Below are 18,274 nucleotides of genomic sequence, written 5' to 3' on the forward strand. Positions count from 1 at the left end.
GTAAATTTATGCACTTGTCATTGTTTATATATTCTGTATTGTACATTGTAATACAGTACTGTAAATAAATGTAAAATAAACTACAAAAAAATCACCCTTTAGAACAATAAAAAAAGATATTTTGGTGGAGCATGGGAGTATGGCGAATCCCTGAGACCCGGAGGGTTCTCCCCCTTGCTGTGACGTGAAGTCTTCTGCTGGCTGTTGAGATGACCGTTTTCCTCGCTTCCGAAAACAAGCATCAATGAATGACTGCTTGTTCTCCCTCTTCTTTTCTTTATATATTTCGTAGTAGCACCGAAGACCTTCCATGGCATTTATATAACCAGAAGACGTAATAGCGAGTTATAGGTAAATAATCACGATGTTCTGTGAAGCTTTGGTATCTAATTAGTATAGACGTTATAATGAAACAACGTTAACCAGGACAACGTTAAGCGAGGACACCGTGTATTTGCGAAATCCAAATAAACAATAGTTGCCATGGAAACAGCATTTTGGTAATTTCTAAAATTTGACCAATGAAGTGTTTTACATGATTGAATGTTATTCACAACAAATTTGGTCAATATGAATGAATGAATTTGGTCAATTTTGGTCAATACGTTTTCTAATTTTTTTTCTAAAGGGTATAAAGGGTCTTAAATGTGTAAATGGTCTTAAAGGGTCTTAAAGCTTCTTTCGGTTATAAATGGTCTAAAGGGTCTTATGGCTCTTAAAGGCCTGATAGGTCTTAGGGGTATAAAGAGTCTTAAAGGGTATTCGGGCTATAAAGGGTCTAAAATGTCTGAATGGTCTTAGGGGTCTAAAGAGTCTTAGGGTTATAAAAGGTCTCAAGGGTCTTAGGGGTCTAAAGGCTCTTAGGGGTATTGAGGGTTCTATGATTCCAAACAGTCTTCGGGGTATTAAGGTTCTTTGGGTTATAAAGGGTCTTAAGGAGTCTTGAGGAGTCTTGAAGGTTGTAAGGGTCTCAAGATTCTTTAAGGTCTTAAGGTTCTAAACGGTCTTGGGGTATCAAGGGGGTTTGGGGGGTGTTAAGGGTTATTAAAGGTATAGTGGGGTCTGGAACTCGCATGCACAAACGCAGCACGGCTCCTTTTACAGTGTAGATATGTGTAAAGTCCCAGGGGTCCTCTAATATTTTTGATCTAAATGGATAAACGGCAGAAGCCACTAACACATAAATAGGGGCAGATATAATAGAATAACATCAGCGGGGACTAACTCAGGAGGAACTTTGAATCTAAATTAGCACAATGCTATAAGGTTAGCTCTGTATGGTGTGGAGTGACCAACTGATACACCATTTTGATGCGGCTTTTATGGTAAATCCTTGGGGGAGGTTAAAATTGGTAGTTTTGTCTTAAAGCTTAAAGAGACCAGCGGAATTAATAATTCTAACAAAGGGGTGGGGGGGGGGGGCAATTGCCAAATTATTTATATTTGCACAATTTTCTCGATTTTCCACGATTTTCAATGACAAGGACAAGTTTCCCAGGACTCTCCAATACTGGAAAATGCTTTTGGGTTTTTGCAGGAGTTTCAAGAACTGTGCTGACTCTGTGAATCCAATTTAAGAAAATCTGGGATGTTTAAGCGGCAGCCATTTGTTGAATTGCTACAGAATGACATACAAGCATCCTTTATCGTTCACATTTGTCCTTTACCTGTATTTATGTTGAGAATCACATGAGGCACTTACAGGGAAAGGCAGGACTGGGCTCCTCTGAGTATTCCTCAATGAATACTGGGTGTACGTTGCCATAACCATTGAGGGATTTGGCTGGAGGGACTGCAACATAAGCCATGAGACAAACAATATCTTTCTGAGTACCTTACAATAGCAGCAAAAGCAACTATGACAATACTGTTTCAATGACAAAGCTGCAGGAATAATTTTATTGTTCTCAATTAAAATAAAATAATTATAGCTCACTGAAGAATTGTGAATTAGTAGCGTTAATTCCTGTATGAAATGATGTCACAGCTGTATAAATAATTCTGGCCATTTGCAAATAAGTTGTGTATTTGGAAATACAAGAAGGCTCCAAATAGGTTGTGTAATGTGCTGAGGTTGTGTAACGAAGTTTGCGGTGAATGAACAAGAATGACCGCATTGTGGTCACAACGGTCACGACAAAATCCGGTAACTTAAAAGATGAACAGCGCGGTTTTGAAACCCACATTTAATGCGTTATTAAAAGATTAACTCGACACCTCCAATCCATGGCCATGCTCCCCACGGTAATATTAGAACTAGCTGATTTGGCACACAGTCATGGATTGTTCAACTCGAATATGGGGCTGTTCAAAAATTACCTCACGCTATTTTTTTAGGGAGGCGAATACCGTGCATGCAGTCAGGCTTGAATAAACCTCACTAATACTTTTTACCTGCGACATGTCACAATTTGCTCCAGAATGGGGAGTTTAAGGGGGGTAGAAAAAGATCTCTCTCTCTCTCTCTCTCTCTCTCTCTCTCTCTCACCCCCTCTCCCTGCTCCCTCTCTCTCCCTGCTCTCTCTCTCCATGCTTTCTCTCTCCATGCTCTCTCTCTCTCCCTGCTCCCTCTCTCTCCCTGCTCCCTCTCTCTCCCTGCTCCCTCTCTCTCCCTGCTCCCTCTCTCTCCCTGCTCCCTCTCTCTCCCTGCTCCCTCTCTCTCTCCCTGCTTCCTCTCTCTCTCCCTGCTCCCTCTCTCCCTCTCTCTCCCTGCTCCCTCTCTCTCCCTGCTCCCTCTCTGCTCCCTCTCTCCCTCTCTCTCACCCCCTCTCCCTGCTCCCTCTCTCTCCCTGCTCTCTCTCTCTCCATGCTCTCTCTCTCTCCATGCTCTCTCTCTCTCCCTGCTCCCTCTCTCTCCCTGCTCCCTCTCTCTCCCTGCTCCCTCTCTCTCCCTGCTCCCTCTCTCTCCCTGCTCCCTCTCTCTCCCTGCTCCCTCTCTCTCGCTGCTTCCTCTCTCTCTCCCTGCTCCCTCTCTCTCCCTCTCTCTCCCTCTCTCTCCCTCTCTCTCCCTGCTCCCTCTCTCCCTCTCTCTCCCTGCTCCCTCTCTGCTCCCTCTCTCCCTCTCTCTCCCTGCTCCCTCTCCCTGCTCCCTCTCTCCCTCTCTCTCCCTGCTCCGTCTCCATCTCCCTCTCCCCCCCTCTCTCTCTCCCTGCCTCTCTCTCTCTCTCTCCCTGCTCCATCTTCGTCTCCCTCTCCCCCCCTCTCTATCTCCCTGCCTCTCTCTCTCTCTCTCTCTCCCTCTCTCTCTCTCTCTCTCTCTCTCTCTCTCTCTCTCTCTCTCTCTCACACTTCCTCTATCCCACTCTCTCTCTCTATCCCACTCTCTCTCTATCCCACTCTCTCTCTCTCGCTCTCTCCTTGCTCTCTCCTTGCTCTCTCCTTGCTCTCTCTCTCTCTCTCCCTCTCCCTCTCCCTCTCTCTCACCTCTCTCTCCCTCTCTCTATCTCTCTCGCTCTCTCCTTGCTCTCTCCTTGCTCTCTCTCCTTGCTCTCTCTCCTTGCTCTCTCCTTGCTCTCTCTCTCTCCCTCTCCCTCTCCCTCTCTCTCTCCCTCTCCCTCTCTCTCACCTCTCTCTCTGTCTCTCTCTCTCTCTCTCTTCTCTCTGCATGTGATATAGCATGAGTAGTATACCTCAGTTAAACAATGATCTTTAGGGCAAGAGGGAGTTATTAACATTCAGTGAATATGACCTGATCGAAACCAAAGGCACTTAAAACATCATTACTTAACAAATGACTTTCCTAAAAATATATCCATTGCAATTCATCTTGTAGCAGACATTTTGGAGGCAAACCTGCCCATTAGCATTGAGAGGAGCTAACGCCAGAGGTTACTAAAACTGGCGCTAATTGTACACAGATCATCAACCTATACACAGATGTTATGGAATTACAATATTCACTCCGACTTTGAGTAGTTAACATATTAAAGATAATTATGGAAATAAACTTAGTGTGAGGTTGTGGTGCCATCTTGCAACTGTTGGTCAAAAAGCAAGTTGGCATGCACATGATGGGAGTTCACCGACTTGGAATTGATATGAAGGTGTGAATAAAAAATACATTACTACAAAATATGGTGATAAATACCCTTAGGCACTGTTTGCCAAATTGTTGTTGCCCTGAGGATATTGGTCTGGGTATTAATGTTCTCTTTACTACAAAGGTCTCAGGTTGGGCAGGAATGCAGTTTCCATGAGAGATCCCAAATGAAGTAGGCCAACAAATCACCTAAATTAAGGTAAACACCACTTTCACATTCAAAATGCCATCACACACATGCAAACTAGGTAAGGAGATCAGTGAGAGGGATTGTGAGTGGAGGGGTGGACTGACAAATGGTGGGGATGGGAGGTGGAGAGTGTATCAGATTTATAAGGTTTGTTACCTCCGGCCTCCACCACCGACGGTGATGGAGGTTATGTTTTCACCCATTTGTCTGTCTGTATATGGGTTGGACATCTTTAAAAAGTTTTGGATGCATTTTCGATGAAACTTGGTGTACTGGTGAGATGTTTGACAAGGATTAATTGATTAGATTTTGGTGAAGATCAGGCCGGGATCCAGATACCATAATTTTCTGAGTGAATTTTCACCATTGAGAGATAGGGCCAAAAACTATATATAGCACCATATCTCAAAAAGTTGGGGACAGATTCGGACAAAACCTGGTTGACAGTGTGGGTGTGTGACAAGGACAAGTTGATTAGACGAGCAAGTTGCCCGTGCCCACGCGAGATTTTAAATGGGGTAGGGATGGAGACGGCAAAAATGTAAATGGCATCCTCCATCATCGGGCCGTCAAGCTGGCTGGGAGCAACAATTTGCATTTATTGCCACATCTGATGCAATTCAAATGCTCTAGTGGCAGCGAGGTGCTCCATTTGAAACTATTTGTTTGATATATATATAGGTTTTGATGCCTATGGTCCATAATAAAACTTCGTATTGGTGTCGAAGCCAGTGATCAATTGACAATGAATAGGAGGATTTTGATGAGGATCCGGATCCGGTTAATATACTGTATATATTTTATTTATTTGTTTGTTTATGAGCAGGATACCTAAAAAAGTTATGGACGGATTCAGATGAAACTTGGTAAACAGGTGTAGCAAGGCCGAATTGATTCGATTTTGGTGAAGATCCGGATACATTAATTTTTTTAGTCATCCTTCAGCATTGAGAGACGGGGCCAGAAACTATATTTTTCAAAACGTTGTGGACGGATTATGACAAAACTTGGTGGATGAAGGTAGTTAGTCGACAAGAACAAGCCGATTAGATTTTCGTTCAGGTCAGCAGATCCGGCCTATCCGGATCCGGTATTGTAAGTGTTTGTTAATCCCGAATCACTTATTCAAATTAAGTCACCAATTGCTAATATTGTATGTAGCTGAAAATGATAATTCACTGGACATGACTTAACGGAGTGAGAATAATAATGATTACAGTTATTTAGTTATAATGTGCTATAACACACAATTCAAGGTAATGTTGTCAGAATACCATACATATTTCTTTCAATTTGCATAAACAGGAAATCATTTAAAATACATATAGTAAGGGAAACATATGAAAATCTGTTAACTAAATTGTTACCAAAAATTTTCTTCACCAATATGTTTGTAAAGGTGTGTAATAACATGTGTTAAAATGTTGAAGGTCAAATCCCGTGGGAAACCCAGAAAAAAAGCTGTTGAATTCGGGTACCGAAAAATTATTTTCGAGAATGTTTATTTTTTTTCATCGGCCCTTAAGTAACTTATGAGGGGTCAAATAAGGGTTTTTCATGATTCTGAGTTGATTGTTAACATTTATATTTCACCACAGACACTCCTTTGTGGAAAAATAATTTCTAAATATATCTCATTTTCTACTTTGCAGGACATGGAGTCTAGCAATATGGATGAAGACGTTACTCCACCTGTGCTCAATTGCTTCATCTGTGCATGCTCGGATACACCAGCTGAAAGGCTCATACAGGCAACTCCAAAGGGATACTCAACTTTATTGAAACAAGCAGAAACTGTCGAAAATGTTACTGTTGTGGAACGTATGAAGGAGGCTCAAAAGGAAGGAAAACTGAGGTACCACCAGAAGTGTAAAAATGATCTATACAACAACTTTGTTGCAACCACCAAGAAGTCAGCTCAAGCATCAAAGGCAGAGAAAGAGTCATCAAAGTTGAAGAGAAGACGCACTACTTGTGAGTTCAGTTCATCAACTGGCTGCAGTTCTAGAAGATCACAGTCAGTTGACCTCCTGTATAAGGATGTATGCATTCTTTGCAACCAACCAGCCCAGCTCTACAAAAATAATCCAGCACAAGCTAGAAAGAAATACAGAGTGCCAGATAATTTGACTGCAGATACACTGAAGGCAAGCTTGCTGAAGACAGCACGGAGTCACGGGGATGACTGGGGCACTGAAGTCACTGTACACCTGGAAGGGATCAACGACTTGGTAGCAGAAGAAACACTGTACCATTTGCGATGCAAACTTATGTTTGCGAGAGGTGACAGTTTGTCCAAGACTGATGAGGAAGGAAAAAGGAAGAGAGGACAGAGGAGTATTGATGAGGAGCGAGAGGCAGTTTTTATTGAATTCTGCGAATGGTTAGACTCAGAATTAGAGCATGGGGTAATGAACATGGACCAAGTCCATGAAAAGCTGCAGGAGTTTGATCAGTCACCAGAGAAGAGCCTTTCTTATTCAAAGCATTGGCTAAAGATAAAACTTCTAGAGAAATACGAAGACACCTTGTATTTCACAACACAGGAAAGAAGGGCAGATGTACTCTGTCTCAAAGATGGCACCGACAATATTCTGATAAGCATCATGCTAATCTTGACCATGGAGATGAGAAGACTCAGATCATAAAGACGGCACTCAAGTTCATATCCAATGATATTGCCTTGATTGATTTAGGTCCAAAGTCATACCCCACCACACACAGTATGACTGACATCGATAGTCAGCTGACACTTGTTCCTGCAAGCCTTCAGATGTTCTTGAGACCGATTGTCAAGACAGACAAAAGAGTTGCCGTTTGGGGGCAGAATTTTATTAAGGCCTGTCGACCTCGGTCTGGAGTATTGCCACACCAAATGGGGCTTGCCATACAACTTGATCATAGATTTGGGTCAAAATGGATGCTCAACAAGTTCCACCGGCTGGGATACACTGAGTCTTACACGGAGACACAAAACTACAAATACTGCTTCCTTAATAGTAGGAGTGGAGATGATGTTCCAGATACTTCTGGCACTCTTGACACCATTGTGGAGGAAACCGATGAACAGATCAATGATGAGGTTGCGGTTGATGCTGCGCTTGAGGATCAATCAGTGATGACAGCCAAAGTGCCAGCCAGTGAAAGTGAATTGTCAAGTAATGATCAGGTGGTCTTTATGGAGGTTGGGGAAACAAACAATGCAGTCACTCAGTTTGTTGGAGACGATATAGATTTAAACATTGTCTCTATTCACGGAAACTCTCCCTTTCACTCAATGGGTTGGATCGAAGTCACCTCTCCGGCACCACCTTTGCCAGATCCACAGACAACAGCAGCTTTCCCCCGGGTGAAGTTGAAGGCACTCGACAAAGCTAAGATCCTGAGAGGAACTGAAGTAAAGATTATTCCATTTACGAACAGGAAACAGATAGGAACGAACGCGATCATGTTTCTCCCCCTCGCTGAGCTTTCCTCCTCCCTGGCTCATGATCAGCCACTCCTCACTCCAGGTGACACACTCTGGGCAGCGGGGTGGGTGATCAAAGCCAACGATCCTGAGTTCCCACACTCCAACTGTGGATGTGGACTATGGATGGACAATAGGTGTGCATGGGTATGAGCCAGTTCCAACACTGGACCCCACGGCTCCTGAGGAGCTATTGCAGTTCACGAGCTGTAATTGTCATGGAGATTGCAGCAACCGGCGATGCAGCTGCAAGAAGAATGGGGTCACGTGCATCTCGGCCTGTGGAGTCTGTAATGGCATTACATGCAGAAACTGCAGTCATGATGTTGTTGAGTCTGAAGAAGACATAGACAATGACTGTTGAAACTTCTGACATTGTGAATGAGAAATAACTCTTGAGTATTATATATGTATGTGAAATAAAAGCTACTTTGTGTGTAAATGTAAAAGTGAAAATATAAATGTTAACAATCAACTCAGAATCATGAAAAACCCTTATTTGACCCCTCATAAGTTACTTAAGGGCCGATTAAAAAAAATAAAAATTCTCGAAAATAATTTTTCGGTACCCGAATTCAACAGCTTTTTTTCTGGGTTTCCCACGGGAGTTGAACTTCAACATTTTAACACATGTTATAACACACCTTTACAAACATATTGGTGAAGAAATTTTTTGGTAACAATTTAGTTAACAGATTTGTGAAATATCTCATAAAATGCCCTTACTAATACGAAAACACGTCTCTTAAATGACCACAATTTTTTTTAAGTTTCATTTGAGCTTTACGGTTCTGTTAAATATTTGTACATTTTGATCTCAATTGTATAATGAATGTTCTCAGCTAAATCGAACAAACAATTTTTCTTTCTTTGGGATATAATCACACAAGATAAACCAATTTGTACAAAATATTTTTTGGTCCAGTTATAAAGCATGATGAAAAGGGTACCGTAAACATCTCCACGTGATTTGTTTGGTTTCTCCACCATCAAGCTCGTTTCCTCACTCCCTTCATTCTCTTCCCACTTCGCTTCCTTTTCTTGATCTTCTTCCTCTTCTTCCTCCACCTCCTCCTCCATATCCTCTTCCTTATTTTTCTTTACTCCGTGTACATGTTCTTCTTCTTCTTCTTCGATCACATCCTCCTCATTTTCTTCCACACCGTCCACTTCTTCACTTCTCCCAAGCTCAGGGACAATTTTGTTTTTGGGGTTTTCTACTTTTTCGTTTTCCCACCTCCAGTATCCTGGCATCTTTTTCCTTTCCCAGATGTCTCTTGGGATTGGCATCACCTCATTTGTATGGAAGGTCTGATGGCGGCTTGCATGAGGTGGTGCAACAAGCAGCTTGTTGTCTCCAATGAACACATTGGGAGGATCATGTCTGCTTTCACTCGTGGCTAGAGGTAAGGGAGACAAATGTTCATCCAATAGATACTAACAGCAGTAGCTAGTGCGGTCATCAGTTGTAATTCACTGCTTGACCATTACACATCTGTTAAGTTTATGGCCTAGCGCAAAGTGGTCACACATCATTTCCTATTCAAATATTCATAGGCAGCTCCAAGTTTCAGGATGCTCATTGTATTTTTAATTTTTTTATTTTTAGCCGCGTCACAGACGCTGGTCATAGAGTGCCCTCTGCTGTTGTTGTTGTTGTTATTCTTCTTGTTCTTCTTCTTCTTCTTGTTGTTCTTGCAGAGAAGACAAAACCTCAAAGCTCCACCCATTCTGGGAACCATAGCTCCACCCATTGTGGGAGAGGCTTCATATAAACAAATATCCACCATTTTATTAACTCGCATAGCTTTGAGGCCTGTTTTGTAGGCCCGTGGTGTCTTCCTCTCTCACACAGTTTTATTTCAAATCAAATTCGATATATCATTTCATTTTTCACAGTCGCTAACGTAGTTTTAGACTCGGTTGAAAAAAAACGGGAAGAAAATCCGATGAAAGTTGCCCTTTATAGAACGAAATGAATTCTCAAAGGCCTGTAACTTCAAGTCCATTGAGATATTTTTTTTTTTAATCGCGGCATGGTCAGTCATACACCGCCCGAAATAACAGACGGGAAAATGCCGAGATATATTAAAAATTCGTCCATTGGATGACAATCGTCACGATGAAATATTTAATTTATATGTCGTTACAATAATGTGGAGAGAGGAGCATAGCTTCGTTCACGTGTCGCCACATACGGGAAATTGCCGAGATATATTTTTTTAAAATCGCGGCATGGTCAGTCATACACCGCCTGAAATAACAGATGGGAAAATGCCGAGATATATTAAAAATTCGTCGCCACACACGGGAAATTGCCGAGATATATTTTCACTTTGCACAAAAATAACATCAAGTAATCGAATCAATAGGAATGTCCTGTGCCTATAACATCGACGTTATAGGCACAGCTGCATCTAGGCATTGTGTAACATCGACGCGGCTTTTGTTTTAATTAAAACTTTTTGTACTTGTTTTATTTTTGGACAGTGTGATGACTTTAAAAGGTACATGTATTAATCCATGTAAGTTAAAATAATGAAGAGAAATGGGTACAAAAGGATTGCTCGAGTAAGTGGAGAAGTTTCAAATTTGCTTGTTATATCTGATGACATGTCACTCGTGTAAATAATATTCCTTTTATTAATTTAATTGTGATTTCATTTCAAAGCCTTCATGTCTTTCCCATTTATTCTAATGTCCCATGACCCCCCTCTTCTTGGCTCGGTTATAGCTTATGTGTTATTTCATGTGTGGCTGTATTCAACTTCAAACAATGATGTACGAGGAAATTGAAAGCACAGGAAAATGATATTCTGCAGAATATCAATCATCCCATTATTTAAACACATACATCGCAACTATTTCCAGGTGATCATGGCAAGACTGGCAATCTACATTATGGTGAATTCCTTTTTCATTTTCAATTCAAAGAGTGGGTCGGAGGGAAGAATAAGGCAAACTTAAAAATGAAAGACAACAATGTGAAGAAATAAGATGGTTTAACTGAACACATTATTCGAGCTGTGGCCTAACCAGAAAGCTGTGAATATGTATCATCCTGGTTGGGGATCATAAGCACAACAAAGTTCCCCTACCATCTGCCGTGGCTTGAACATCAATTCAAGTTATAGGTAGCTCAGCCCCAATAGTCCCTCTCAGATGTACTTCTATTTGTCTGCAGCATAATTAACCTTCCACACAGGCCCTTAGGGATATTTTAGGAAATATTCCCTTAGGGAATAGTCAGGGCCCTTAGGGATATTTTGGGGCCGTTTGGTTCAAATTCTTCCAAAAGCACCAAATTTGGCCCAGATGTTGCCCATGCCATACTCTTTCGATTTTTGACTGGCGCCAAGACGGGCGCCCCCCCCCCCCGGGGGGGCCATATTGGCGAAATACTAAATGGCCGCCACCCGGATTAGAGGAAAATCAGTTAAATAACCAAAAGGGTTGGAATCATGTATGATACCACTTTTCAGGGGTTTTCGAGGTCGAGGAATCCAATTATGATGTTATTTTGATGATTCGAGGTCAAGGTCAACCCTCAAGGTCATCTTAAAGGTCATTTTTGAGTCAAACATGTCGGTTTTTGAGTTTTTTGTCAAGATTTACGCGAGGTTCACCATTTTATGTTTCTGGGTTGGGTAATCGAACTCTGACCTTCTTTTTGACAATTAGAGTAAATATTTACACGTCTATTTCCTAATTTTCAGGCATATGCAGTTCATCGGTCTAATTACAAATGTATGGATTTTGATGTTTTATGAACTGTATGCCATATCCTTGTGTTTAATTTTTGTGCGATCATGATCCGGGTTCATGTATACATGATTGTATACATGTCATAAATATGACGTCACAGGTCATGTGACCTGGCGGCCATATTGGATTTTATGAAAACCTTTAAAATGGATCCCTGCCTTCATTTTTCGATCGATTCATTTTGAACTTTGACCACTTATAGTACGCCATGTGATTGGATGCATATCCTACTTATGACGTCATAGGTCAGGTGACATGGCGGGATGGACCGGTATGGTCCCCGGATCATACCGCCCTTGGTGCCCGTCAAAAATCGAAAGAGTATGGCATGGGCAACATCTGCGCCAAATTTGATGCTTTTGGAAGAATTTGAACCAAAATATCCCTAAAGGCCCTGACTATAATAAAAGTGCTGCAGAAGCGCCCTAGGGGTCGCAGTGAGCTCATTTTGACGAAATCGTGATGATGCTTGCAGTTGAAGAACTCCCTTTGTTGATCTTTTCTTTCCAACTGCAAATTGTCGATGTATGGCTGAACTTTAGCAATGCAGAAGACAATGCATTCGCATGGCATGCAAAGTTTGTTGTTCTTAGATCATGCAGTTGTTACTGTAATAGGATTTCATATGTTGTCATGCTATACACATAGCTGAGAGTTGAGCTACATGTTCAGTGGTGTAAACAAGTCTGAGTTCACTAGCAAATATACTAAATTAGATGGGATAACAAAATAAATCGTTATGATATGAAACCAAAAGCACTTTCTGGGGGTTTCCATTACTTCTTAAGGATATAGTAACACTTTTCATAACAGGATAAATCCAATGTGTGTGTGTGTGTGTGTATATATATATATAAGGCTAACCCCCGCTCCAGCGGGGAAAATGGCCTTACAACGATCATTCATTCATTTATATATATATATATATAACTCCATGGTAAGATCTCCAACCTTTAATTGAACAAACAAAACAAGTCATTGTTTGTTCAATTAAAGGTTGGAGATTTTACCATGGAGTCATTTGGATTTACTCCCAACCGCAAATCTTTGTGTATATATATATATATATATATATATATAAACAGAACTATAATTAATTAATTGAAATATATGGGGAAATTCGCACCCTGACCACGAATCGAACCCAGGTCCTCTGGTGAACCGTACCATTGCTCTGCCATCTGAGCTATCTCGGCGACCCTGGCTGAGTGTGAAATTTTACCACACATATGATTGCCACTCTCTTTCCGTCAATGCTTCAGGGGCACTCGCTGCCAACCATAGGAGCACCAACGGCCTGCTCACGAGAGGGTCTTCCTCCAATGGGAGTACAAATCCATGTTCGCTATTACAAATTGCATGCTTGGTCATAGTCGCCCAGATAGCTCAGATGGCAGAGCACTGGTATGGTTCACCAGAGGACCTGGGTTTGATTCCTGGTCTGGGAGTGTACTTTTCCCACATATGTCAATTAAATATATATATATATATATACATATGCAGTCGTGGCCAAAAATTTTGGCACCCTTGCACTTTTTTCAAATACCTCACAATTTTCTCTAAAAATAAGTTAAAATTGACAAAAGTATGTGGTCTCCACAATTCATTATTTCACTGTTAAAATTACAGAACCTTTGTTTTTGATTCAGAACTTAATATATCCTTTCAAATCAGAAAATAAAAAGAAATGGCATTGAAAAAATTATTGACACCCAAGACTTAATATTTGGTAGCACGACCTTTGGACAAAATAACTGCAGTCAAGCGCTTCCTATAGCCATGAATGAGCTTCCTACACCTCGCTACTGGCAGTTTGCCCCATTCTTCTTGGGCAAACTGCTCCAGTTCTCCCAGATTTAAAGGGCGCCTTCTCCCAACTACTGTTTTCAGATCTCCCCACAGGTGTTCAATGAGATTTAGGTCTGGACTCATTGATGGCCACTTCAGAACAGTCCATCGGGAATGGTCTTGAACCATTCCTGGGTGCTTTTTGAAGTGTGTGTGGGGTCATTGTCCTGCTGCAAGACCCATGAGCTTCGATGGAGACGCAGATTTCTAGCACTAGGTTGAACATTGCGCTCCAAAATGCCTTGGTAATCTCCTGATTTCATGATGCCATGCACACATTCAAGGCACCCAGTGTCAGAAGCAGCACAGCAACCCAAAAGATCACTGAACCTCCTTCATCTTTTACTATAGGGGAGGTGTTCTTTTCTTTGAAGGCTTCATTTTGTTTTCTGTAAACATAGAGATGATGTGCTTGACTAAAAAGCTCTAATTTGGTCTCATCTGTCCACAGGACATTCTCCCAGAAGGATTTTGGCTTGTTCAGGTGTGTTTTGGAAAACTCCAATCAGGCTTTCTCAGCAGTGGGTTCCCTCCTTGGTCTCCTACCATAGAACCCCTTTCATTGAGTTGGTGATGGATGGTGTGAGTTGAAACTGTCGTTCCTTGTGTCTGAAGGTCAGCTTGAATCTGTCTGGCAGTTGATCGATGTGCTTTCCCCACCATTCAAACAATCCTTCGCTGCAATCTTCAATCAAGTTTTCTCTTGCAGCCACGTCCAGGTAGGTTGGCTACAGTGCCATGGGCCTTAAACTTCCTGATAACATTGCGTACGGTGAACACAGGAATAGCAAGGTCTCTGGAAATGAACTTGTAGCCTTGATATTGTCCATGCTTGGCTACAATCTTCTGTCTGACCTCCTGAGACAATTCTCTGGTTTTCTTTCTTTTGTCTATGCTCATTGCGGTACACACAGTGACACAAAACAGCAGAATGACTCCTTTTGTCTATTCAAACTGGTTGAATGAGTTATTTTTATATTGCAGGCACCGGCAACTCATCACGGGTGAGTTCAATTCCAAAGTAAAGGAGAATCACCTGCCTGAAATCTAATTGTGTCTAAAAACTTCTAAAAGGTGACAATAATATTGTCCGGGCCATTTTAGAATTTCTGTGTGGAATAAGCTAAGATTTAGTAATTTTAAAAGTTTTTTTGTTTTCTTCCACTTCAAACCAAAGAAATACATATGTGGATACCAAAATATTTTTTAATTTCAACAATTTTCTGGAAGAAATGGTGCATTATTTGAAAAAAAGTGCAAGGGTACCAATATTTTTGGCCACGACTGTATATATTATAATATAATTGATCTATTTTTATTTAACGAAATTCATTTCTGATCTGTTCTTTCCCTACCTATGACACCAATGTACATTTACTTACGTGAACAATCATGCCCATTGCCACGAAAACCAGCATTACACTTGCATCTGTATGAACCTGGAGTATTGTAACAGGTGGCATGCTCACTGCAAGAGTGCTTCCCAAGAATACACTCATCCATATCTGAAAGCATATAATCACAAAACGCTTTCAAATGCAACCATTTTGTACTAACTAAGCATAATTGAAAAAAAAGAGACTCACATGCAATATAAAGGCAAACCTCATGCTTCAGAAGCAGTAAAATTGGAGTAAAGCACCATCCATGATACTGACCTTTGCACTGAAACTTTCCATGCACATATTGCAGATCAAATCCTTCCATACACTTGCATCGGTAACTCCCGAAAGTGTTCACACACGTTTTATGATGTGAACACACCACTCTATTCATCTTGCACTCATTGACATCTGTGAATAAGATGTGAAATGCTGATATGATCTTCTATTGGAGGATTCATGGCTGTGATAGGAACCAGAAAAGAAAAGCAAGTTTTGCTAACTTGTGTTCAACTCTTGCATCGGATGTTTAATTAACTATTGGGAGTAACTATTTCAAATAACCTTTTGAATGTATTTGGATCTGCTGATGTGGATTTACAGTTAACGTTTTTGAAAATGGTTGAGTGAAGAATGGAAGATATGCAAACGAACGCACGTCTTTCTTTCTTGTTCATCTATGCAGATTTTTATGTATGGCAATTAAACAGCTGCTTGGCCAAAATTGAGAGAGGTATTGGGAAAAAAAAGAAATGAAACATATGTATCATCTAATATATAAAGATCTTTCTAACCACTGACTGATTTTAATGTTCGGTACCTTCTGGAGTGCCACCGGACATCGAAGCCGGTATATGAGATGGATTTCAATAAATTGTTATGAAATCAAGTCGAGACCTCATTTCCCAGATATAACAATTTATTGAAATCCATCTCACCTCTCGAGTGCCATGGACAAGTTTCTCAAACCAGAGAGGTTCGACGGCGATCCCAATGCCAGCAATGCTGGACGACACTGGACCCACTGGCTCAAATCCCTAGAGCTCTACATGTGAGCCTTGCCCGAAGCCGTGGATGAAGCAGATCAACAGAAGATGGAGGTTCTCACCTGCAATGTGTCCAGCAATGTCTATGACTATTTCTCCCACAATGAAACCTACGCCGGCGCTGTAGTGGTCCTGCAAGCTCTCTATGTAAAACGACGAAGCATTATTTATTCTCGACATTTGCTTGCTACGCGCAGGCAAGAGGCTACTGAGACTTTGGAGCAGTATACGCAGGAGTTACGACAACTCGGCAAGGACTGTGGAGTGCTGGATCAGATGGCCCTCGATGATCTAATGCAAGATGCTTTCCTTACTGGTCTCCTTTCTCCGGCCATCCGTCAGCGGCTGCTAGAGACCGAGACTATGACCTTTCAGGATGCGTACGCACGGGCCCGAGTTTTGCAGCTGGCCCAGACTCGATCGGAGACATACGGAAGACCTTTTTATGACAGAGAACGCTGCTACCGCCGAGAAACACTCGGACACGGTATCAGCTGCAGGGACAAGTTGTCCATCGCACGCCGCTTGCCTGGATATGCTTGACGATAATCTAGATGCTGAGGAGAGTGCTTTGGTTACCACGGCGGCCACGACCCCTGCTGCGATGACATGCAAATGTTCCTTTTGCGGGAATCGCAGACGTCCTAGGAGCTTAAGCCCTGCTAGAGATGCACTGTGTAATAGTTATGGTAAGAAAGGACATTTTGCCAAAGTTTGTCGATCAGCTAGGACCAGATGAACGATGCTCGCGGGCACACGTGCCCCGAGGATGGCTCTGGGGGTTGTGCCTCACGGCCTGGCGTGGGCTATGATTCCTGCCGCGAGGGCTATGATTCCTGTGGTGATTAACGGCGAAGCTGCAGATGCTTTGATCGACACTGGGAGCAGTGAAAGTTATGTCAGCCAGGATCTTGTTCGCAGACATGGCTGGTCCACTGTGCCGGCCACTCAGCGCATGTACATGGCATCAGCGGCCCCATGGCAAAGCTCCAAAGGATTCTGTGTGGTGAACTTGGTAGCTAACGAGATACTGTAGTCGAATGTTAAAATGACGGTATTGCCGAATCTGTGCTCCGACGTTCTCCTGGGACATGATTTTTTGAATAGGCACGGATGTTTAGAGATGCACTTCGACAGTGCACAACCCTCTAAAGTCTTCTCAGTATGTAGCTTGACGGAGATGTCGATTGAATCACCCCCACTGTTCCCATGCTTAACCCCTAATTGTCACCCTATAACTGTGAAATCTCAGCGATATTCGCGGCCAGATGCACAATTTATCACTGACGAGACCAAGCGGCTTCTAAACGAGGGTATAATCGAGCCTAATGGCTCGCCCTGGAGGGCTCAAGTGCTCGTTGTCATTAACCCTAATCACTGGAAGCATATGGTCATTGACTATTCTCAGACGATCAATCGCTTTACCCAACTTGACGCCTACCCACTACCCAAATGGATGACATGGTCAGAGAGATATCTACCTACCGGGTATTCAGCTCCTTGGACCTCTGAAGTGCGTACCACCAGATATCTATCAGGGAGAATCATCGACCTTGCCCCGCTTTCGAATCTGGTCAAAGGCTGTATCAGTTTCGTATAATTCCTTTCGGAGTCACAAACGGGGTTCGTGTTTCCAACGGGTGATGGATGACATTTTAACCAGGGAACAACTGAAAGATGTTTTTGTGTATGTCGATAATGTCACCGTATGTGGCCACGATCAGGTAGAACATGACTCAAATTTACGGCGGTTCTTGGATGTCGCAAAGAAATACAGACTGACCTTCAACGAAGAGAAGTGTAATTATTCCGTCCAAACAGTGGATCTTTGGGGAGATACGACCTGACACTGCTCGGCTACAACCTTTGCTAGAAATGTCCCCTCCCACCGACCGAGCACCTTGCGCAGAGTACTGGGGCTGTTCGCGCATTATTCCAAGTGGATACCCGGGTTCTCAGAGAAAATAAGGCCTTTGGTGGAATGCCAAATATTTCCACTGAATGTAGCCGTGAAGGCCACTTTTCAGCTATTGAAAACAGACATAGCTAATGCTGTTGTGACCTCGATCGACGAGGCTATTCCTTTTATGAGTGATACAGATGCCTCGGACTGTGCTATCGTGGCTACCCTCATTCAAGCAGGAAGGTAGGTCACCTTTTTCTCTTGCACACTGTCTGATAGTGAAAAACGTCATTCTGCTATCGAGAAGAAAGCTTACGTGATCATGGAAGCCATCAGATGGTGGCGCCATTTCCTTCTAGGGAAACATTTCCAGTTAATCACGGACCAGCAGTCCGCCACATCCATGTATGATGGACGCCATACGCAGAAGATTAAAAATGAGAAAATCGCTCGCTGGCACGTAAAATTAGCTGACTTCAGTTTATACATCATTCACAGGCCGGGATGAGATAATCTGGCTGCCGACGCTCTGTCCCGACCTGTCTGCTCAGGAATGATCACCGGCGATTTACGGGATATTCATTATTCACTCTGTCACCCCGGGGTGACTCGATTTTCCTCATTTCGTGCAT

General features: G+C 42.4%; 1 protein-coding gene across 3 annotated transcripts in view; it reads right to left on the reverse strand.

The window, feature by feature from the left end:
* LOC137415186 (epidermal growth factor-like protein 6) overlaps positions 1–18,274 on the reverse strand; it is a 78,093-nt gene that overhangs the window by 19,475 nt on the left and 40,344 nt on the right. The window contains exons 6-9 of one of the 3 annotated variants that reach the window (XM_068100764.2): positions 14,970–15,104; positions 14,694–14,816; positions 8,649–9,098; positions 1,703–1,792 (exon numbers count right to left, since the gene is read on the reverse strand). In XM_068100764.2, coding sequence (XP_067956865.2) covers positions 1,703–1,792; positions 8,649–9,098; positions 14,694–14,816; positions 14,970–15,104 — 798 coding nt within the window. The remainder of the gene's footprint in view (positions 1–1,702; positions 1,793–8,648; positions 9,099–14,693; positions 14,817–14,969; positions 15,105–18,274) is intronic. The other 2 variants (XM_068100766.2, XM_068100765.2) reach the window with 2 other exon arrangements.

This window comes from Myxine glutinosa, chromosome 12 (assembly GCF_964187855.1).
Source record: "Myxine glutinosa chromosome 12, kmMyxGlut1.1, whole genome shotgun sequence".
NCBI classification, from domain to species: Eukaryota; Metazoa; Chordata; class Myxini; order Myxiniformes; family Myxinidae; genus Myxine; species Myxine glutinosa.